Source organism: Drosophila serrata, unplaced genomic scaffold, assembly GCF_035046125.1.
Source record: "Drosophila serrata isolate PLE 108 unplaced genomic scaffold, ASM3504612v1 contig_331, whole genome shotgun sequence".
Classification (NCBI taxonomy): Eukaryota; Metazoa; Arthropoda; class Insecta; order Diptera; family Drosophilidae; genus Drosophila; species Drosophila serrata.
The window spans coordinates 54,292-78,654 of NW_028257229.1; the positions used below are offsets into that span (position 1 = coordinate 54,292).

The 24,363-nt window shown below is 42.0% G+C and overlaps 2 protein-coding genes across 2 annotated transcripts in view; one reads left to right on the forward strand and one right to left on the reverse strand.

The window, feature by feature from the left end:
• LOC147642921 (uncharacterized) overlaps positions 1-24,363 on the forward strand; it is a 95,753-nt gene that overhangs the window by 34,741 nt on the left and 36,649 nt on the right. The gene's annotated exons all lie outside the window — the stretch shown is intronic.
• On the reverse strand, positions 11,111-14,257 carry LOC147642923 (uncharacterized). Its single transcript, XM_086837600.1, has 4 exons — positions 14,232-14,257; positions 13,388-13,916; positions 11,253-11,645; positions 11,111-11,191 (listed from the first exon to the last, which is right to left on the reverse strand). Exons 1-4 carry the CDS (start codon positions 14,255-14,257, stop codon positions 11,111-11,113), a joined length of 1,029 nt encoding a protein of 342 aa, XP_086693726.1.

Below are 24,363 nucleotides of genomic sequence, written 5' to 3' on the forward strand. Positions count from 1 at the left end.
TGGTTTTTTTATACATATTTGTATTAGTGAAAGTTGTGTCACTCTTATTTATATTAGCTTTGTTTCGTTGATTCGAACTCATTTGGTGACCAAACATCAAACAAGTACTTTCTTTCTTGTGGCTTAAACAGTTTATAGATAACTTAATTATCAATTTAAAAAAAATATATATATACTAGCTGACCCGGCAGACTTCGTACTGCCTCATCCTGAAATACTGGCTATTTATAAGGTTTAAATTTGATATTCACAGACACACACTGTTAAAATACAGTCTGTTAATTAATTTAAAGCTTTTTTTTATTTTTCTCACCTTTTAAACCTTCCTAGACCTCCACGAATAATTCAAGACCAAGATAAGATAAATCCGTTCAGCCATTCTCGAGTTTTAGCGAGACTAACGAACAGCTGTATATTTTTATATATATAGAAGATTTCTTTTTATATGTTTCTTTAAGAATACAATCATTTATATACACTTGAACAGATTTATAAATTTTGTCAGAAGTTTTCAACATAGTGAAGAAGTAATTTTTGACAATCCTTCCGCCTATCTACGTAAACTATAAACAAGTATAAACATATAAACTAGTCGCCCAGTTTTAAAGATATCTGGACAATAATATTCGGTTAATCTCTTTATATTCTCTCGAAGGCAACCCAGTCGGACCTTTTAGCCAAATTACTGCCGAATTTCATGCGAACCCGTTCTGTGGGTAGGACCCACCGTTTATGTAAAGTTCTCAGTCGCTTTTATTAATGCGTGGCAGGGGTAATTCATGATGCCGACGTCGCTTCTCGGCTCATGACCAAATTCATCATGAGCGGTATAGAAAAAAAAATCAAGAAAAAATTTAAATAAAAAAAAACATATATGAAACATCTTAATGTTTAAAAGTCCTTACACACCGCGCCATGCAGACACCTAAAATTGCGTCGGCGATATACATACATGTGCGTATTGCGTGTGAGAGGGGCAAAAACTTGCAACCCCTTTAGGAGATTTATTTTTTGCTCGCTTGATATTTGACTTTGCCGTCGAGAGGCGACCGTGGCGCGTGTCTCAGGCTAGCGCAAGTTCAAATCCCACACGAGGCAATTCTCTGAATTTTCTTTAACAAAAATTTAGTTTCTGTTAAAAATTGACCAACAAAATTAAAATAAATCAATAAGTGTGGTTAAATAAGATAACCAAATTATATTACATAAAACAAACACTCAAAAATATAATATTATGTTCACATAGGATTGAATTTTCTATATATTATCCGATTTTCATTTAGAGGAATTCTACGTAGTTTGGAAGAAAAAACGTAAAATAGGTATTTTTTTTTTTTTTTTTTTGTCGTCGGACCTCTTATTAAAAAAAATATACCACAAGCACAGCGTTCGATTCAGGTACTGAATACCGCGCTTGCCACTTTGCTGAACTGGGGACCATGCTTAAGACCATCCCTGCTCGACATAGTTTTCTATTACGAATCGCTCACCGCATGAAGCATAGTCCGACTGGCGTCCTCTTAGAGGCATTTTCTAGCGATGCCAGTACTGGAGCCCGCGCTTTGGCCGACCACTACTAGATGAGATGCTCCAAGGCTTCGATTACCTCGGATGTGGGTAATGCCTAGCCGGTGAATTGGCTGCCAGTGACTTATGAGAATTCCCACTACTAGGCTGCAATCTTTTCGTAGTAGATGCAACATGCAGTGGCTGCTTTTTGCTTGTGCGTCTGCCCGTTTCTTCAACTTGTTTTAAAGCTTTCTAAGGGAGACAGGCACGTTCCATATTTTGTCATTTGCCAGGCGAAAATTTACTTTGCAAGGTTATTTGCACCTTTGTTGTCATAGATGCCCTGAGGCTGGAAACTCAGTAGATCCGCATTGACTTGCCACTACGTTTTTTGAACTGACCGGTAAAAATTGATGGATCTTATCTCCGCTTGACTGCTTACGTAGAAATTAACCGTCTAATGTAGACGTCTATGCTCTGCGAAAGATCTACCAGTTTTCTGATGGTGAGTATGCTGCATTGACTTGGTTGCTTATACGACTTAGCCTTATATCAGGGTCTGTACAGTATATGTCCGCTCGTACTGTTTCAGGGCACAGCCCTCGACCTCAGCATTAATTCCAAGAGTGCTAAGATCGAGCGCTAGAAAAGATTCGGTATCCGAATGTGCAGCGGGAGTGTCCGTACCGCCGGTGATTTCTGTTTTATCCCCTGGGGGGTCGCAAATATTGACCCCTCAAAGTCCCGTGCACACAAATATATCTGCCCAGGGTGTTAGGCCCGGAATACCGGCCGACAATGGCACGGCAGATAACCAATCTGCCTTGCCAAAAGCCCTTATAGCGGTTCCACCAACGAGACATATTTTTGTCTCGCGGCTCTCCCCTGACCAAACATCGGAAGATGTTCTCGCCTTTATACAAGGCAAAACCAGAGCCGAAAAAATTAAGATAAAGGTGGAAAAGTTCAAATTTTCTTACGCTAGGGACATTTCATCTTTCAAAATAAATGTCCCTAACGAGCTCTTTAACACTATTTGCTCTCCCAACTTCTGGCCAGAGTACATCGTTGTTAAGGAGTTCGAGGCGAAGAAATAGAAAAAGCGGCCTGTAGGAATAACTCTTCCCAGGCCTGATGATACCACTGCGCCTTCTACGTCTTCCAATTCCGATCCAAAAAAACTAACCCACTCCCTAGGTATTTCCTATCAGAATGCAAGAGGCTTACGTGGTAAGCTTCCTAACTTGTATTCTGATAGCCTTTCGTTTGTATCTCAGGTTATTGTGCTCACAGAAACCTGGTGAAAGCCGGAGATTCTGAGCTCCGAAGTTTTTCCAATTGTGTTCACGGTATATCGGCTAGATCGCCCTATCAGACGCGGGGGTGGAGTTCTTATAGCGGTGGACTCCTCACTCACGTCAGAATTATTAACGTTCGAGGAATGCAACGATGTTGAATTCCTCTGTGTGAAGCTATCTATCAAAGGTAGCTCCATTTTTATTACCTGTTCCTACATACCTCCACTGTTGGAACTTCCTATTTATTGGAATCACCTTTCCGCTATTCAGATGGTTTCCAGTAGACTTTTGGATAGAGACCAGTTGGTAGTTCTAGGAGATTTTAATATCCTTGGTGCTATTTGGTGCTCAAATAATTCCACCAATACTCTCTATACACCTACACAACATGACTTTATCGCTGGCTTGTTTGACATTTCGCTGTCTCAAGTCAAACATGTGCGAATTTCCTTACAACGCTTGCTTGATCATTCCTTCATCTCTGATTCTGCGAGAGTCAGTTTAGCGAGGGTGGCGCCTCTGACGCAGCCCGAAGATCCTTATCATCCAGCTTTCGATGTGACTCTTAATATTGGGTGTGACGTACAGAATATTTCTGACCGTCCAGCCAATAAAGTCCTATGTTTTCGCAAAACGAACTTTGAACGGCTGAATAATGTTATAAACGAGTTCAATTGGTCCGATCTATACATGTGCACTGACATGGCAGTTGCCGTGGATATTTGTTACAGTGCCATGAATTCATTTTTTACTGAATGTGTTCCGTTATATTATCCGCCAAGCTCGAATAAACCGCCGTGGTCTACTAAAGAGTTGAGGCGACTAAAATTTAAAAATCTAAATGCTAAATTTAAAATCACCGGTCAAACTTTACCGTGCTGAACGCGCAGTGTTATAAAAACTATTTAACTCGTTGTAGGGCCCAGTTCTCACAGGACCCAAAACAGTTTTATAATTTCGTTAACACTAAACGTAAGCCTAAAACAAATCCTTCCTCGCTTTCATTTCAAAATACTACTGCAAATAATGATCAGGCAATAGCCGATCTATTTTCGCAGTTTTTTCAAACAACCTATTTTAGCTCTTCGTATATATACCAGACCTATTCCTACGACATACCCAAATCAAACTTAATTTTCTGTCCTAGCCTAAACGAAAGCTCTCTCCTTTTAGATCTTCATCGCGTCAAGCCAGTTTATTCGCCAGGTCCCGACGGAATTCCTGGCTGTGTGCTCAGGTATTGTGCCGACGCCCTGTGCTATCCCCTTCTGAAATTGTTTACCTTGTCCTTGGAAACCTCCCACTTTCCCATTATTTGGAAGGAATCGTTTATTATTCCTCTCCACAAAAAAGGTAGCAAATTGGATGCCAGCAATTATAGAGGAATCTCTAAGTTGTCGGCAATCCCTAAATTATTTGAAAACATTATCACCCCTCACTTACAGCACCTTTGTAGATCGGTTATTTCTCCATGTCAACATGGTTTTATGAAGCGAAGATCAACAACAACAAATCTTTTGGAGCTCTCTTCCTTTATTATAAAGGGCTTCCACAATAATTGTCAGACAGATGTAATCTATACTGATTTCCGTAAAGCATTTGACTCTGTTAACCATTCTCTCCTCGTTAGAAAACTTGATTCAATGGGTTTTCCAAGTGATCTTCTTAATTGGATCTCAATTTATTTGAATGGCAGGACGCAAAAGGTCCTCTTTAAGAATAATTTATCCAATGTTCTAAGGGTTACATCTGGCGTCCCGCAAGGAAGCCATTTGGGACCCTTATTGTTTACATTATTTATAAATGACCTGCCCAAATTCTTGACTAACTCCAGAGTGCTTATGTACGCGGATGACGTTAAGCTTTGTGTGCAATACATTGACGTTGCCTGCCAGTCGGACTTACAAACAGATCTTAATAATTTTCAAACTTGGTGCCGTGTAAACTTATTAAACTTAAATGACTCGAAATGCAAGCTAATGACATTCTCTTGTGTCGTTCCTAAGCTTGCTACTTACACGCTGAACTGCTGCTCTTTGGAAAGAATTAATTCCGTTGACGATTTGGGCGTCCGCTTGGACCCAAAACTTGACTTTATTGATCATATTTCGTCTATGGTGAATAGAGCCAGGGGTGTGCTTGGATTTATTAAACGGTGGTCGAAGGAATTCAATGACCCCTATGTTAATAAATCCTTTTATACTTCCTTAGTTCGTCCTATCCTAGAATATATATAATATATATATAAATATATAATAAATATAATAAATATGCTTATATCGTTTTAATGGTGGCTACTAGCGAATGTAGTGCCGTCTCCAATGATTTACCTAGTATAAAGGCATGCTGCTTGGTTGACAGAAATCTCACATCGTTTCTTATAAATTATTCCAGGAGTTTTTCTAGCGTCTTGAGTTAGAATGAAGTGAGGCTTAGGGATAATCCTTGTAATCCTTGGGATTCACATGGCTGCACTTACTTTTGAAATGAAGACAATCCGAGGGGTGCACCATGGAATAGGGATAGACCCCGTGTTTAAGCTAGCTGCTTATATTGCATGGATCCATGGAGTGATGACATCTTTGGCACCATGCCTGGAAATATTCCCTCTATTATATTAGGTGTGTTTCTCTGGTTTCTAATACCTGGTGCTCGTTGGCGTCGTTGCCATCTGTACAACCTGGGAAGTGCTCGTGCAAGCTCGCGCTTGAGATAGCTCTGAATGGTGACTTGCTTTGATTTTAATAAGTTTAGTCTTTTCTGGGGCCATCTCTTTATTGGAGTAATGTTTCTCCAAGAGCTTGCGCCCTGCGTATTTCATTATTATAATCTCTTAGTAGGATTTTGTATTCCTCGTTGATTATATCATCTTTCGCCTGCTTGGCGAGGTTATTGCGTTGGAGCGAAAGGTCCCTGTTCCACCGACGTGACTAGGTCCTCTTCTTGGTTCTTAATATTGGGCAAGATGCGTGGTACGCACCTTGGAGAAAGTCTCTAGTTACTTTTCAATGTCTTTTTCGGATTTGAATGTGCCCGGACGAGTCTAATTGCGATAATGTTTTTGACCTTTTCCCAGTTAGTATTCCGGGGGCTTGTAAAGAAGGTTAGTTTAAGAGAGCAGTCGGATTTATATTAAAACAGTATGGGAAGGATAGCCTCTCGACGACTTTATATTCCTATGACATATTATCTTTTCACGTTGCGAGAGTTATTTCTAGCACGTTTGACGAGGTGAGCCCTACGACCTACATTTCCTATATATTACTTAGTAGAAAGTATAAAATCGGAGAGAGACTCACCTCTGTCGCTTATATCGGGGCTCCCCAACACGCTATGGTGCGCATTAGCGTCTGTACCCACGAGCAATTGCTGGTCCCTCGGACTAGTTTCTACCAGGCTCCTGAGTTCCGCCGACGCGATCTTGCGCATATGGAGATTGAGCTGCAGCACCCTGAGGGCCATGGGCACCCGGCTTTGGTGACTACTAACGTCAGGACAAAGTCCTCCTCCTCTCACTGGTCAAGTTTTAGTTCCTGGGCTGGGTCAACGATGGTTTTCACTTAGGCCATTCTTCACCTCACCTATGTTGCTCTTCTTGAGGCGCAGGTAGACACTTACATTGTCCCACGCCATTTTCCCGTATCTGGGATACAGAATGTCTCTTGTTTATTTGGAGGACTCCACATTGGCCCCCCTCTTTGGGTTACGGGCTCATAATGTCCAGAACCCTCCAATTTGTGACTTGGATGTCTGGATTCTGACTCTGCAGCATCTTTAACACCCGGTCCCCATGGATAGTGATGGCGATGAGTACCTTCGCCTTTGGGATGGGTGGGACTAATTCCGGTCTGGTCAAGCATACATTTTAGGATTTTGACCCCGTTCAGCCAGCCGGCACCATCAAACGTGCGCATGGTCTTCATCTATCCGTGTAAGTAATGATTCAGCGAGCCGCGCATGCACCATATTCCATCATCGCATCGGTAATCAAAACATTTTCATCGCTGTTGTCATTGAGTGCTTAGCTCTGAAATGACCTGCTTCCGTCAAATCAGAGGTGTGATCACTGGTACACGCAGAGAGGATTACTCCCCTACAAGCCCGCCGGTGGTAGCACTCACGCCTTCGACAAACGTTTGGGTCACACACACCACCACCATACATTTTCATAATTTTTAATGATTTTTGAGAGCGAACACTAAAAAAATGGCAGGCGCACATATCGACACCATTGATGGCATTATCATTCGCCCAACAGCAAGGTGTGAAATGCTGTCCATGTATATTTGAAGCCAGCGGTGTTTCAGGCATCCTCTTATATAAATATTTTAATGAGTTCTCTACATATTTCACGTGTTCGGGGAAAATTGTATTCTTAAACATTTTCAGAAAAATATTTATTCTAATTCTAAGTTGTATTGTAATAGAGGTTGTGGTTTTGGTTTTGTATTCTAGTGACATCATTTTGATCGCTCCGTGGACGTCTACTTCCAATGGTTATAAAAAATAAATGATCTTATCCTCTGAAAATTATTAGACGATACGTTGAACATCTCCAGTCAATGGTGTATATTCAACTACTCGATCATGGATGAGAAGGCATTATTCCTTTCTGTGGAAATTTTTACATCAATCGGTCCAGATTTTACAGACTCATTCTGGTATGAGAGATCAACAACAACGATAGGAGCCTTCCTTATAAACTCTCGACTGTAGTAGCTCTTTTGGAATTTTGTATACATGTCGTACAAGACAACCCGATTTTCATTATATTTAATACTAGCTGTACCCTGCCACGTTTCTCTGTGGCATATTGTGGTTGCACGCATGCGTGATACCGTTGAGATTTTTCAAATACTGGAAAGACCTGGGACCGGCCACATTCACCAACAGCATGCGAAGGAAGAAACATTCATCTTGATTAGGTTGCACTGTATATAGTCTACCGATTATATTCTCTTTGAAGATGCCAGGTTGTCCTTCGACGGGCTCGCCTCGTTTTCGTCGCGCGAACACTTTTTTAGTGGCATTCCACGTGTAATAAGGGGCACTTCTGAATACACCAAGGTTCTGGCAAATGCATCTTCCTGGCATAAGGTGATGACGGCAGTCACTTGTTGTCGCAGGTGGATTCAAGACTCTTTCTTGCACATTTAGTTCTGTAAAATAGACACGTTGACCATTCATTGACAATTGGGAACGAAAAAATTCGACATGCAGCCTCGTTGCTGCTTATGTATCTTCCAGCCTGGTATTGAGAGATTTCATCGACAACTCGTACTGCATTGCTGTCACCATTTTCTGCCTGAACACCAAAAACTGCCATATCGCTGCCTTTATTCACGTACTTGCAGATATATTTAATCGATTTCACGGAATTGCAATATTCTACGTTGATGTGAGCTTTGTATGATTTTGACAATAGGGGTGAGTATGGAACCACTCAACGATTGTCTACCTCAATATTACCAATTCTCATGTTTAAAGTTGCCGAAGTCCCGCCATCTTCAGTTGACCGTCTCCTATACAGAGGATATCCATCGTCCATCGGTGTTGGCTGCAAATGCTCGAGGAGATCGCTTGGAACACTTCCCGTCTACCATGCATGGTGAACTTGGGTTGAGGGTACCACATGGGCCATGGATCAAGTTCTTGATGACAACTGCATGCAAATTCGTATCAACCTCTGCCCGTGGAATCTCAGCGCATATCACATCCTCAATTTCGTCTGGAGTAATTTTATCATACAGCCAAATCAGTATGTGCGCATGCGGCAAGCCTCTCTTCCGCCATTCTACTGAATACATCCAGCACCGCACAGATCCAAAAACTCCATGTTTCACAATGAAATCCATCAGTGACTTGAGCTTTTGTCTGTCTTGAGCATCACGGGCTGTGATGTCATGCCTATCCCTAGACGATTGTCCAGGAAATATCAGCAGCACTATCTCGTCCCAAGCTGGATTGCAGGTGATAAATAAGTCTGAACGGCCGTAGCAACGAACATATGCCATGGCATCTTGAGCATATTCATGCATGTGGCGTGGACTACCTATGTATGAGGATGGCAAAATCGTGAGCTTTCCAATGTTGGTTGTATTACGGTCATTCATCACAGCATCCCGCAAATGGATATATTCCTCGGACCGAAGTTTCGTCTGATTCAATCGGAGGAACAGCAAACGTTCTGTTTCAATTTTTGCATACATATCGACAATATACTGATGAAACAACTGACGACATTTCAATATATGATTGTCATCGGTCCTCTGAACCATTAATCGGTATAAGTAAAAATTCATCGGATCTACCATCCTCACATTGCAATGGTATCCATTGGCACCATCCCAGAAGATGAGTGGATACTGCAAGGCATCGTAACAGTGGTGAGTTTCTGCGACGTTTACCAATCGAACGTTTCGTCGATGGAGAATAATATCTCGAGGTTGGAACTGATCCCCGACTATGACAATTGCCACTTCGTCTATAGTTGGAGCATTATATCTCCTGATATGTTCTCCAGCAGGCGTTTTTTCTGCATGAATGACAATTTTATGGGTATCCGAAGGCATCATATCGATTGCTGTTTTGAACAAACACACCAAAATGTTCGTTTTTGAATTTGAGAGCCTGACAGTATGTGCACACCTGATGCATCCGGCCAATAACGACATATTAAGTCTATAAGGGAGTAAATACGAACAGAGCATTTATATATATAGATATAAAACAAATGGACCATACAAAAAAGACTCTGGTCAATTAATGTTGGGGAATAATCAAGTAAATGTATCAAATAATAAAAATGCGTTTGAGGATGTGCAAAACTGGCAACTCAATTGCGGATTATATTCTTAAATATTCCATAATCTTCTATATAAGGAAATTTTACTAAAAACTAATGCCTACCGAAGAAAATTTCTACCAAACGGACAAGTGAAAGGAACAAGAGCATTATAATATTTTCAAATTATCGAACCACTTTTAGCTAATTTACCCGTCACCAAATCTATACCCAAACGCGATAAAGAAAACGTAACCGGGTCTGGTTTCATGTCACTTGAGCGGAATAAACCTAATTATGTATACTGGAACGATCCGAATGAGTTACTGGAACGACTTCAACTTTTAAAAGCTTCGGAAACAGCTGGAAATACAAATCACGCAAACGAAATTACATGGATAATTGAAGAGCTCCGAGAGGCCAATATTATGATCAAATGTAGTATATATTTTTGTTGTAATATTCAAATGAGATTATACTCATCATGACCGTTGACAAGTTTGGTCGTTATGTACATGAAAAGCAGAACACTAATAATTTAAAACGATATAAGAAAACTGAGACGGGACTCTACCTAGATACTGATGGAAACTTTGTTATACAAAAAAGGCGTATAAAAATGGTGGCTTCCCAAAAGAGAACGCAGACATCGTCATCAAAGTATATGTTGATAAAGCTATTCATGAGTTGAAAGTATCCTTAACATAATTGATTACAAAATTTCAAGAAGAAATTGGACAAAGTTTTGATGGTCTTGCGGCAATCGATACTGATACAGAGGGTAATTTTAAAATTCAACGTTTAAAAAATGACGGGATTCCCAAAGAATCTATGGATATAGCCAACAAGGAATATTTCGACAAGTCTGTAATGAGGATGAGGGATTCGATTATTTCACATCAACAAGATTCAAATGTTAGTATTCCTGATGAGAAAACTGCAGATATTGAAGATCGGTTAGAGAGACTTGAGGTTGTTGTATTATTGAATAAATAAGATTTTCGAAATAATTTGATAGTCTTTTATCTGATAATGAGTAGGCAAGGAATTATTAATTAATCACACGCTCCTGCGCACAAACATTTTCTTCTTCGGAGGGTTATTACAAAGGGAATAAATTCGTTATGGCAGGCTGATCTGGTGGAAACGGGAAAGTACTCTGCCTCGAATAATGGATATCGCTTCCTACTAACAGTAATTGACACATTCTCGAAATTTGCGTGGGGTGAAGCACTTAAAACTAAGGCTGCAAAAAATGTTTTAAGCAATGGAGAAAAAATTTAAATCTGGGCGTGGAGTACCAAAACATCTACAAACAGATGATGGTAACGACATCAAATAAATCATTGTTCAACATTTAGTACTTTGAAGGCTTCAATTGTTGAGAGATTTAACAGAACATTAAAAGAACTTATGTGGAAAGAGTTTTCTTACAACGGGAACTATAAGTGGGTTGAAATCTACGAAAAGTTAATTAACTTTTACAACAACAAAATACACAGGACTACAAAAAATCACTTCAATCGATGCGAACGCTGAGAATGAGAATGACATCTTGAGAACGGTATACAATAATATAAAAATGTTCACAGGTAGCAAACTGAAAATTGGTGACAATGTTTGAATTTCAAAATATTAGGGAGTATTTGAGAAAATCGTACACTCCTAATTGGACGCTCCTTGGACGCCACATACTCCAAGAGTATCTTTAAATTGAGTCTATGGTCACTCATGACTCTTGGGTACCGTATGGCCGGACTGGACTCGATGGTTAACGAGCCGACCCTAAAGTTAACCTTTTCGACGGCCTTTCTCCTACTTATCAGTACTGCTTCCGTTTTGTGTTTGGCAAGCAGGAGTCCGTTATCTGTCAGCCAGGACATCATAATGTCAATTACAAGGTTACATTGTGAGGAGACGTCGGCCAGGTGCTTCTCCAACCCCACAACGGCGCAGCCATCAGACAGCGGAAACCGCAAAATCCCGTCGTACAGGATTGGCCCGAGAATGCAGTGCAGCGTTCGGAATGCCATCTGGTCCCGGGTCCTTCGCTGCTTTAAGGGGCATACAGTTAGAGGGCCAAAACGAAGTGAATTTTTCAGAGTGTTTCTAAAGAAACTTATTATCTTATTGATCCAAAAATTTATTTACATACAAGCTGTACCCTGTCACGTTTCTCTGTGGCATATTGTGGTTGCACGCATAAGAAATAAGTCAAACAAAAAAGAATAATTTTCAAATTTATTTAATTCTGTAATAATTATAGGAAGCGCAAGACAATCCTTTTGTTTCTTTTTTGAATTAGAGAGCATGACTGTACCCTGCCACGTTTCTTTGTGGCCTATTATGGTTGCACGCATACGAAATAAGTCAAATAAAAAAGAATAATTTTTAAAATGTTTAACATATTTTTTTTTCTTTTCTTCAATCCTTATCAAAGTTTCATTGTAAATTCCTTCTGTCAATTCCATTGTCATGTCAGAATTTTCTAGACGTATTGAAAGTTCAGCTGGCTGCCTGTAGAGGGCGCAGCAGTAGGGGCACGGGGAAACGCGAAAAAAAAAACTGATATATTCGCAAACGCAGATAAGCTATCAACATCAAAAGTAGACAATAACCGAGCTGGAACCTCAACGCATGTTGTGTCAAAATTTGGGCTTAAACGGTTCAGAACTTTTGAAGTCTATAAAGGAAGTAGACACGAACAGAGCATTTTTATATATATAGATTACATATTGTGGTTGCACGCATGCGTGATACCGTTGAGATTTTTCAAATACTGGAAACACCTGGGACCGGCCACATTCACCAACAGCATGCGAAGGAAGAAACATTCATCTTGATTAGGATGCACTGTATAGAGTCTACCGATTGTATTCTCTTTGAAGATGCCAGGTTGCCCTTCGACGGGCTCGCCTCGTTTTCGTCGCGCGAACACTTTTTTAGTGGCATTCCACGTGTAATAAGGGGCACTTCTGAATACACCAAGGTTCTGGCAAATGCATCTTCCTGGCATAAGGTGATGACGGCAGTCACTTGTTGTCGCAGGTGGATTCAAGACTCTTTCTTGCACATTTAGTTCTGTAAAATAGACACGTTGACCATTCTCCAAATGGACTGCCAAGTGAACTACAGATGGATAGCGTTCATGAATTGGGAACGAAAAAATTCGACATGCAGCCTCCTTGCTGCTTATGTATCTTCCAGCCTGGTATTGAGAGATTTCATCGACAACTCGTACTGCATTGCTGTCACCATTTTCTGCCTGAACACCAAAAACTGCCATATCGCTGCCTTTATTCACGTACTTGCAGATATATTTAATCGATTTCACGGAATTGCAATATTCTACGTTGATGTGCGCTTTGTATGATTTTGACAATAGGGATAAGTATGGAACCACTCAACGATTGGCTACCTCAATATTACCAATTCTCATGTTAAAAGTTGCCGAAGTCCCGCCATCTTCAGTTGAGCGTCTCCTATACAGAGGATATCCATCGTCCATCGATGTTGTCTGCAAATGCTCGAGGAGATCGCTTGGAACACTTCCCGTCTACCATGCATGGTGAACTTGGGTTGAGGGTACCACATGGGCCATGTTCTTAATGATAACTGCATGCAAATCCGTATCAACCTCTGCCCGTGGAATCTCAGCGCATATCACATCCTCAATTTCGTCTGGAGTAATTTTATCATACAGCCAAATCAGTATGTGCGCATGCGGCAAAACTCTCTTCTGCCATTCTACTGAATACATCCAGCACCGCACAGATCCAAAAACTCCATGTTTCACAATGAAATCCATCAGTGACTTGAGCTTTTGTCTGTCTTGAGCATCACGGGCTGTGATGTCATGCCTATCCCAAGACGATTGTCCAGGAAATAACAGCTGCACTATCTCATCCCAAGCTGGATTAAATGTGAACGTGATAAATAAGTCTGGACGGCAGTAACAACGAACATATGCCATGGCATTTTGAGCATATTCATGCATGTGGCGTGGACTACCTATGTATGAGGATGGCAAAATCGTGAGCTTTCCAATGTTGGTTGTATTACGGTCATTCATCACAGCATCCCGCAAATGGATATATTCCTCGGACCGAAGTTTCGTCTGATTCAATCGGAGGAACAGCAAACGTTCTGTTTCAATTTTTGCATACATATCGACAATGTACTCATGAAACAACTGACGACATTTCAATATATGATTGTCATCGGCCCTCCGAACCATTAATCGGTATGAGTAAAAGTTCATCACGCTGCACTTTTTATTCGTTTCTGCACCATAGACTGGATCTACCATCCTCACATTGAAATGTCACCATCCCAGAAGATGAGTGACATTTACCAATCGATCGTTTCGTCGATGGAGAATAATATCTCGAGGTTGGAACTGATCCCCGACTATGACAATTGCCACTTCGTCTATAGTTGGAGCATTATATCTCCTGATATGTTCTCCAGCAGGCGTTTTGTCTGCATGAATGACAATTTGATGGTTATCCGAAGTCATCATATCGATTGCTGTTTTGAACAAACGCACCAAATTGTTCCTTTCGTGAAAAAGCTTCTGCAGCTGCGAAATAATGTGCCTCTTCAGCGAGGTATTGATTCCATAACGTGCATCTACTTCATCTCCATCATCACCAATGAAGTACATTTGAAGAAATTTGTGTTCGCTGTCTGGGAACGGAAGCAGGGAACCTGCTTTGTAATAGGTTTTTCCTTTGATTTTAAAAGTTGGCATGAATTGCGCATTTATAATTTCCGCACAAAATGACGTCATTTGGAAGCAGAGTTGTACTTTTCCTAATGTTCGACAAGAAATGCTTTGATTTAGCAGTAGATCCAGCGAATAGAGATTGCAGAGGCTCTGATGGTGCTTCAAGTTGAGGCAATTTCACTTTCCCGAAAGCTCAACACATCCTGACAGTATGTGCACACCTGATGCATCCGGCCAATAACGACTTTGCGATTCGAGCTATAATCAACAGTTGTATTATATCGGAATGCAAGACGATCGTATTGCAGGTTTTGATCTTCTGCAAGCTTTAAACGCGCTTCAGCTATACTTGCCCTGTCGCGTTCATTATTTTGAGAGTGAATTAAATCGATTGCTGCAGAACGCGACTGCCTAACTCAAAATCGTTTTCTCTAAAGCCTATCTGCTCGTCTTTCTGCTGATTCCGCGTTGTGCATTTGCATTGCTTTCAGCCGCTCAGCCGCTCGATGAAGGCCCGCTCTTCGTCAGTCATATTCGTATTCTTACGTCTTTTTGCTTCTGTATTGCGAGTACGACGAACCAAACTCGACTTCTTGGGTGGCATGACTTCGTTTCTTTCTGAAACTGAACAAAAAAATTAAATTTTAATCTCCTATTTCTTCTTTCAATATTTTTGGGATGTTTGACAGGAAATGCTTCGCTTCAGCTGCCTGTAGAGGGCGCAGCTGCCTGTAGAGGGCGCAGCAGTATGGGCACGGGGAAACGCGAAAAAAACTGATATATTCGCAAACGAAGATAAGCTATCAATATCAAAAGTAGACAATAACCGAGCTGGAACCCTCAACGCATGTTGTGTCAAAATTTGGGCTTAAACGGTTCAAGACTCTCCAATTCTATAAAGGAAGTAGGCACGAACAGAGCATTTTTATATATATAGATATGAAAGAAATGGACCATACAAAAAAGACTCTGGTCAATTAATGTTGGGAAATAATCAAGTAAATGTATCAAATAATAAAATTGCGTTTGAGGATGTGCAAAACTAGCAACTCACTTGCGGATTATATTCTTATATATTCCATAATCTTCTATATAAGGAAATTTTACTAAAAACTAATGCCTACCGAAAAAAATTTCTACCAATCGGACAAGTGAAAGGAACAAGAGCATTAAATTATTTTCAAATTATCAAACCACTTTTAGCTAATTTACCCGTCACCAAGTCTATACGCAAACGCGATAAAGAAAACGTAACCGGGTCTGGTTTCATGTAACTTGAGCGGAATAAGCCTAATTATGTATATTGGAAAGATCCGAATGCGTTACTGGAACGACTTCAACTTTTAAAAGCTTCGGAAACAGCTGGAAATACAAATCACGCAAACGAAATTACATGGATAATTGAAGAGCTCCGAGAGGCCAATATTATGATCAAATGTAGTATATATTTTTGTTGTAATATTCAAATGAGATTATACTCATCATGACCGTTGACAAGTTTGGACGTTATGTTCAGTTTGCTACCTGTGAACATTTTTATATTATTGTACCGTTCTCAAGATGTCATTCTCTTTCTCAGCGTTCGCATCGATTGGAGTCATTTTTATAGTCTTGTGTATTTTGTTGTTGTAAAAGTTCATTAACTTTTTGTAGATTTCAACCCACTTATAGTTCCCGATGTAAGAAAACTCTTTCCACATAAGTTCTTTTAATGGTCTGTTAAATCTCTCAACAATTGAAGCCTTCAAAGTACTAAATGTTGAACAATGATTTATTTGATGTCGTTACCATCATCTGTTTGTAGATGTTTTGGTACTCCACGCCCAGATTTAAATTTTTTCTCCATTGCTTGAACATCTTTTGCAGCCTTAGTTTTAAGAGCTTCACCCCACGCAAATTTCGAGAATGTGTCAATTACTGTTAGTAGGAAGCGATATCCATTATTCGAGGCAGAGTACTTTCCCATTTCCACCAGATTAGCCTGCCATAACGAAATTATTCCCTTTGTAATAACCCTCCGAAGAAGAAAATGTTTGTGCACAGGAGCGTGTGATTAATTAATAATTCCTTGCCTACTCATTATCAGATAAAAGACTATCAAATTATTTCGAAAATCTTATTTATTCAATAATACAACAACCTCAAGTCTCTCTAACCGATCTTCAATATCTGCAGTTTTCTCATCAGGAATACTAACATTTGAATCTTGTTGATGTGAAATAATCGAATCCCTCATCCTCATTACAGACTTGTCGAAATATTCCTTGTTGGCTATATCCATAGATTCTTTGGGAATCCCGTCATTTTTTAAACGTTGAATTTTAAAATTACCCTCTGTATCAGTATCGATTGCCGCAAGACCATCAAAACTTTGTCCAATTTCTTCTTGAAATTTTGTAATCAATTATGTTAAGGATACTTTCAACTCATGAATAGCTTTATCAACATATACTTTGATGACGATGTCTGCGTTCTCTTTTGGGAAGCCACCATTTTTATACGCCTTTTTTGTATAACAAAGTTTCCATCAGTATCTAGGTAGAGTCCCGTCTCAGTTTTCTTATATCGTTTTAAATTATTAGTGTTCTGCTTTTCATGTACATAACGTCCAAACTTGTCAACGGTCATGATGAGTATAATCTCATTTGAATATTACAACAAAAATATATACTACATTTGATCATAATATTGGCCTCTCGGAGCTCTTCAATTATCCATGTAATTTCGTTTGCGTGATTTGTATTTCCAGCTGTTTCCGAAGCTTTTAAAAGTTGAAGTCGTTCCAGTAACTCATTCGGATCGTTCCAGTATACATAATTAGGTTTATTCCGCTCAAGTGACATGAAACCAGACCCGGTTACGTTTTCTTTATCGCGTTTGGGTACAGACTTGGTGACGGGTAAATTAGCTAAAAGTGGTTTGATAATTTGAAAATAATTTAATGCTCTTGTTCCTTTCACTTGTCCGATTGGTAGAAATTTTTTTTCGGTAGGCATTAGTTTTTAGTAAAATTTCCTTACATAGAAGGTTATGGAGTATTTAAGAATATAATCCGCAATTGAGTTGTCAGTTTTGCACATCCTCAAACGCAATTTTATTATTTGATATATTTACTTGATTATTCCCCAACATTAATTGACCAGAGTCTTTTTTGTATGGTCCATTTGTTTTATATCTATATATATAAATGCTCTGTTCGTATTTACTCCCTTATAGACTTAATATGTCGTTATTGGCCGGATGCATCAGGTGTGCACATACTGTCAGGCTCTCAAATTCAAAAACGAACATTTTGGTGTGTTTGTTCAAAACAGCAATCGATATGATGCCTTCGGATACCCATAAAATTGTCATTCATGCAGAAAAAACGCCTGCTGGAGAACATATCAGGAGATATAATGCTCCAACTATAGACGAAGTGGCAATTGTCATAGTCGGGGATCAGTTCCAACCTCGAGATATTATTCTCCATCGACGAAACGTTCGATTGGTAAACGTCGCAGAAACTCACCACTGTTACGATGCCTTGCAGTATCCACTCATCTTCTGGGATGGTGCCAATGGATACCATTGCAATGTGAGGATGGTAGATCCAGTCAATGGTGTAGAAACGAATAAAAAGTGCAGCGCGATGAACTTTTACTTATACCGATTAATGGTTCGGAGGACCGATGACAATCATATATTGAAATGTCGTCAGTTGTTTCATCAGTATATTGTCGATGTTCACGTCAGAAGGTCCTTCGCGGCGGCCGCTGCGCCGCCTCTGTCCACCGAGCCTCCAATGCTGTGGCCGCTCTTGCACTCCCGCAAGTCGGCTCTTCGCGCACTGCTTATCGGGCTAGTCTAAGCGCCCCCGCGCCCACTCTTCGATGTTCGCGAACGCCCGCTCCCGAGTTCCCGAGCTTCGCTCGCTGCTAAGCGAGCTGAGGGACGGCTAGTTCGCGCTCCACTTCTCGGGCCCGCTCTCGCACTGTTAAGCGTAGCTTATCGGTTGGGAGCGCAGCCCTTACATTTAAGCTATTGAGTCTTATGTATGCAGCGCAATAAAGCTGACCATTTGATTTGCCCACGACGCCCCCGTCTTTTACTTTTCACCTTCGTTTGCGACGTGGGAATTTCCATTGGGCTACATTTGACAAGACAGGATCTTCAGCGGCAGGATCGCCCCCCTACAATTATTGGTCCTTCGAGCCGGATACGGATATCCTTCCGTCCTTTCACTAGCAGTTCCCGGTGATTTTTCCGCTGAGATAAGTATCTGCTTGATTCCGTCTTGTTCTCGCTGCCGGTCTTAGACAGTGGGCCGAACATTTAATTTCGGTCGCACCGCTGCAAAATTTATTGTTTTGTTCGTGTCAACTCCCCGTCCGAGTTTTCCTGACACCACGGCAGTGAGAAATCCCACTTTCTATTCGCCTCCGAACCTCGAAATTTTCCATCCGTGTCCGTTTTGTGTGCGCCGCCATCCTCCTCGCCGTCTCTTCGATTCCCCGTTGTTCATCCACTTGCCAACGGTCGAGGCCTATGTGCAGCCACATACACACACACGCATTCTAAACTTGTGCTAATATTTCCGTACAAAAAAAGTTCTCCGTGAACAGTGAAAGTGTGTTTCAAAAAGAAAGGCATAATTAATATTGGCCAGCCGGTGTGCGCTTGTTGCGGGAATTCACCCTGATCGCCGACCAGTCTGCCGCTGTCACGATATTTTTTGTATGCTGTATCCATACCCATTTTTTTCTGTTCGCACAATTTAATACAGTCCACTTCTCGACGCTCCACTGTGCCAATACAAACCCTAAAGTTTTTCAAGAAACAAATTTCGTCAGCCAAGGATTTTAAATAATCCGAATTTTATAAATCCTATTTTTTATTTATATCAAATTACGATACATATATTGGGCAAGCTTCGCGCTATTCTGCGCTGAGCAACGATTTCCACAATTATTTACATAAATACATATATATTGGGCAAGCTTTGCGCTATTCTGCGCTGAGCATCCAAGTTATTACATACATATATACACACGCCAGCATAAGGGCATACCAAGTAATTATTTGTCTTTTTTTCGTCTCCTCTTTGTGCCTAGAGCGTGTACAAGCACCTGCACTCATGCATTCCACAGCCGCACAGTACCTACGAGACAAAATCCGCCATCTACAACTTTTAACAACTTTCGTGATCCAAGGATTTAACATTATCCGAAGTTTATAAATCCTATTTTTTATTTATATCAATTTTTATATACATACATGTATATTGGGCAAGCGCCGCGCTATTCTGCGCTGAGCGATCCAAGCTATTACATACATACATATATGCACAAGCCCGCATAAGGGCAAGTAATTATTTGTAATCTTTTTGTCGTCTCCTCTTTGTGCCTAGAGCGTGTACAAGCACCTGCACTTATACATTCCACAGCTGAACAGTGCCGACGAGACAAAATCCGCCACCTACAATTTGAAGGAAATTTCGTGAACCAAGAATGTAAAATTATCCGAATTTTATTTATCCTATTTTCATTTAGATGAGAGAAATACAAATTTACACACATACCTCCATACATACAAGCTTCGCGCTATTCTGCGCTGAGCATCGATCTCCACAATCTAAATACATACATATATTGGGCAAGCTTCGCACTAGTCTGAGCTGAGCAGCAAAACCCAAACACAAACGAGTGTTTTTTAGTTGTCTTCGATTTAACCGCCGCAACGGCTGTGTTGTTGTTGCCCTTAAGTTCTTTGGGTCCCTCACTCATCACTGCTTTGCCGACGGCTTATCCCAGTGAGCTCTTCTCCGCGACCAAAAACCGATGTTTGTTTTTTAAATACTACCTTCCTAGCGTTTAAAAAAAATAAACATCTGCGCTCATAGTTAAACATTCATTAACAGATCCAGAATTTGAATTTAATTAATTAATTTAAGTTAATTAATTTTTAATTCAATCTTTTCAACTGAGCCGCCGCAACGGTCGTGTTGTTCTTTCCTCTGGTTTCTTTTGAGTTCCGCACTGCTTTGCCGACGGCAGGACCCATTGAGTTGTCTCTCAAACAAAAGCCAAGGGTTTATTTCGACCATATCGGATCCGTGATAAATAAAGTTGGCAACAATTACTTCCGACCAATACGTTCCTAAATCCGTATTTAATTTATTACGGGATCCATCCACATTTCGTTACCAATTTTCTAAGCAAAATGTAAACAAACCTCCATGTCCGAAATATATTGAATATTAAGAGAAAATACAAGGATTTCCATTTGCGAATTCACTACTATTCAATACTAGCCCGAACTATATATATATATATATATATATATATATATATATATTCCAAAATACAAAAGAATTGTAATTTCAAATAAAAATTATTCCTGTACTTTAATTACGGCCGATTCCGTCAATCCGTTTGGGAAGATCCCAGTCCGCATTTCCGCGACCCTCCCCGATTAACTTTAAATCCACTGCTCGACCACAAAAATGGCTCAAACCGCCATCGACATTGCGTTGAGGAAGTTTATTGCCACGACAGACCATCTGAGTCAATTCGCGGCAGAGATCCAACCTCTAGACGCCCCAGAAACCACCCAGCCCTCTCCGTCCACGTGTAAAGTGCGTCGCGACCAAATCCGGGTTTTGTGGGAAAAGGTGGAGAAGAGTTACGAGAGCTGCTCCGAACTGCTCTCCGTGTCTGACGACGGCGCGGACACTTCAACGGTGTTAGAAGCTAAGTATAGCTACTGCTACTCCGTTTATTCCAGGTGTGTGGCCCAGCTGCAGGAGATAATAGAAAGGGGCGCGGCCCAGTCAACTCTGGCTTCCAGCAGTGGCCACACACCCCCTTCCACCGGTTGTCGTTTACCACCGGTAGACACCGAGGTGTTTGCGGGCGACTATCTTCGTTGGCCCACGTTCAGAGACCTTTTCACGGCGGTTTATATTCACAACTCGCGTCTCACCCCGGTGGAGAAATTGTTCCACCTCCTATCCAAGACAACTGGCGAAGCGCACGCCATTGTTGCCAAAGCCCCGCTCACCAATGAGGGGTTCGTCGCAGCTTGGCAAAGCCTCACCGACCGCTTCGAGAACCGGCGGTTGTTGGTCAACAGCCAGTTGAAAATCCTCTTCAACATCCAGGCTGTCCCTCAAGAATCGGGAGTCGCGCTAAAAGACCTGCAAGGCACCATCCAAAGCTGCCTGACCGCCCTAGAGATGTCCTCCATTCAAGTTGAGGCTTGGGATAGTCTTTTGGTGTATATGGTTTCCTCAAAGCTTCCCGAAGTAACCCTTTCTCTGTGGGAACAATCCATCCACAACAAAGACAGAATTCCGACTTGGAAGGAGCTAGACGCGTTTCTGACCGAACGCCATCGTACGCTGGAGGCCATCGACGACGTTTCGCCTACCAACTCAAGGCATTTTCCGCCAGAGTTGTCGACTCCGAGGGCCCCAGCGCCCCGGCTCCATTCTTCCGACTTCAGAGTGACTCCAACACCCAGACCCAGAAGGTGTGACCTATGTTCCAGGGAAAACCATCCCCTGCGAAGATGTCCCCGTTTCCTTCAAATGACCGTAGTCGAGAGGTCAAATATCATCCGAAGAAAGCAACTCTGCTTGAATTGTTTGGCACGAGGCCATCAGCAGCGGGATTGCCCCAGTGCCCACTCCTGCCGTACATGCCGCAGACGGCATCACACCCTGCTGCATCCCAGAAACTTTTCCTCCAGTGTTCAGATTGCTCCTGAACCTTCCAGCCCAGTAACTGCACCGATCCAAAGGATATCCGCGTTCTCCACGCGAATCACTTCTTCCAACGCCTTAAATTACTGGGTACCCTACGACATCAAGAGCAGACGTTCCCGAGGTAATTTATCCTACCCATGCCGAGTCTGCAGCGGAGTCCATCCGCTTCGAAAATGCCACAAGTTCCTTAGGCTTAGTGCTGAGAAGAGGCTCAGCGCGGTGTCCACCAACCGCTACTGTTCGAACTGTTTGGCCCACGAACATTCCCAGGGCAAGTGCCGCAGTGGTGACCGATGCAAGACGTGCAATCAGCTTCACCACACGCTCCTGCATATGCCTGGAAGTCCAGTTCCCGCACCCCGATCGCAGCATCGGATGACTCCGTGCTCCCAATTCGCGTTATTTACTGACCAATCTTCTAAATGATACTTTTTTTCCAGTCCGATTCGAGAAGATGCCACCGCTTCGCACCACGCGAACGCTCTGATCAGAGGTCCAATCCAACCGATTCCGAGGTTGCCACCGAGCTTCATCCGCTTCCGACGTCGACGTTCACCTCTAGGATCATGCGCCTCTCCCCGCCCCTCCTCAGCCACTCCACGGCCTCCGTCCACCGCTCCAGTCCGGTGCGCATAGGCAATTTCCGCCGCTAGCCAGGACCCCCTGCAGAACGCGGCAGTTATACAGGACGAATATGTTGCAACCCGAGTAGTTGCAAGGGGGGGAGAATGTTCACGTCAGAAGGCCCTTCGCGGCGGCCGCTGCGCCGCCTCTGTCCACCGAGCCTCCAAAGCTGTGGCCGCTCTTGCACTCCCGCAAGTCGGCTCTTCGCGCACTGCTTATCGGGCTAGTCTAAGCGCCCCCGCGCCCACTCTTCGATGTTCGCGAACGCCCGCTCCCGAGTTCCCGAGCTTCGCTCGCTGCTAAGCGAGCTGAGGGACGGCTAGTTCGCGCTCCACTTCTCGGGCCCGCTCTCGCACTGTTAAGCGTAGCTTATCGGTTGGGAGCGCAGCCCTTACATTTAAGCTATTGAGTCTTATGTATGCAGCGCAATAAAGCTGACCATTTGATTTGCCCACGACGCCCCCGTCTTTTACTTTTCACCTTCGTTTGCGACGTGGGAATTTCCATTGGGCTACATTTGACAAGACAGGATCTTCAGCGGCAGGATCGCCCCCCTACAATCAGTCGATATGTATGCAAAAATTGAAACAGAACGTTTGCTGTTCCTCCGATTGAATCAGACGAAACTTCGGTCCGAGGAATATATCCATTTGCGGGATGCTGTGATGAATGACCGTAATACAACCAACATTGGAAACTTCACGATTTTGCCATCCTCATTCATAGGTAGTCCACGCCACATGCATGAATATGCTCAAGATGCCATGGCATATGTTCGTTGCCGTTCAGACTTATTTATCACCTGCAATCCAGCTTGGGACGAGATAGTGCTGCTGATATTTCCTGGACAATCGTCTAGGGATAGGCATGACTTCGCAGCCCGTGTTTTCAGACAACAGCTCAAGTCACTGATGGATTTCATTGTGAAACATGGAGTTTTTGGATCTGTGCGGTGCTGGATGTATTCAGTAGAATGGCAGAAGAGAGGATTGCCGCATGCGCACATACTGATTTGGCTGTATGATAAAATTACTCCAGACGAAATTGAGGATGTGATATGCGCTGAGATTCCACGGGCAGAGGTTGATACGGATTTGCATGCAGTTATCATCAAGAACATGATCCATGGCCCATGTGGTACCCTCAACCCAAGTTCACCATGCATGGTAGACGGGAAGTGTTCCAAGCGATCTCCTCGAGCATTTGCAGCCAAAACCGATGGACGATGGATATCTTCTGTATAGGAGACGGTCAACTGAAGATGGCGGGACTTCGGCAACTTTAAACATGAGAATTGGTAATATTGAGGTAGACAATCGTTGGGTGGTTCCATACTCACTCCTATTGTCAAAATCATACAAAGCTCACATCAACGTAGAATATTGCAATTCCGTGAAATCGATTAAATATATCTGCAAGTACGTGAATAAAGCAGCGATATGGCAGTTTTTAGTGTTCAGGCAGAAAATGGTGACAGCAATGCAGTACGAGTTGTCGATGAAATCTCTCAATACCAGGCTGGAAGATACATAAGCAGCAACGAGGCTGCATGGCGAATTTTTTCGTTCCCAATTCATGAACGCTATTCAGCTGTAGTTCACTTGGCAGTCCATTTGAAGAATGGTCAACGTGTCTATTTCACAGAAACAGTCCTAAATCCACCTGCGACAAC

Bases quoted from the DNA above. Each gene is read 5' to 3' on its own strand.
- LOC147642923 (XM_086837600.1), bottom strand. From the start codon at position 14,257: ATGTACTTCATTGGTGATGATGGAGA. The intron at 13,917-14,231 runs TGAAGTAGATGC...TCTGGGATGGTG, and splicing joins TTCATTGGTGATGATGGAGA to ACATTTCAATGTGAGGATGG. The intron at 11,192-11,252 runs GTACGATTTTCT...ACCAATTTTCAG, and splicing joins AGGAGCGTCCAATTAGGAGT to TTTGCTACCTGTGAACATTT.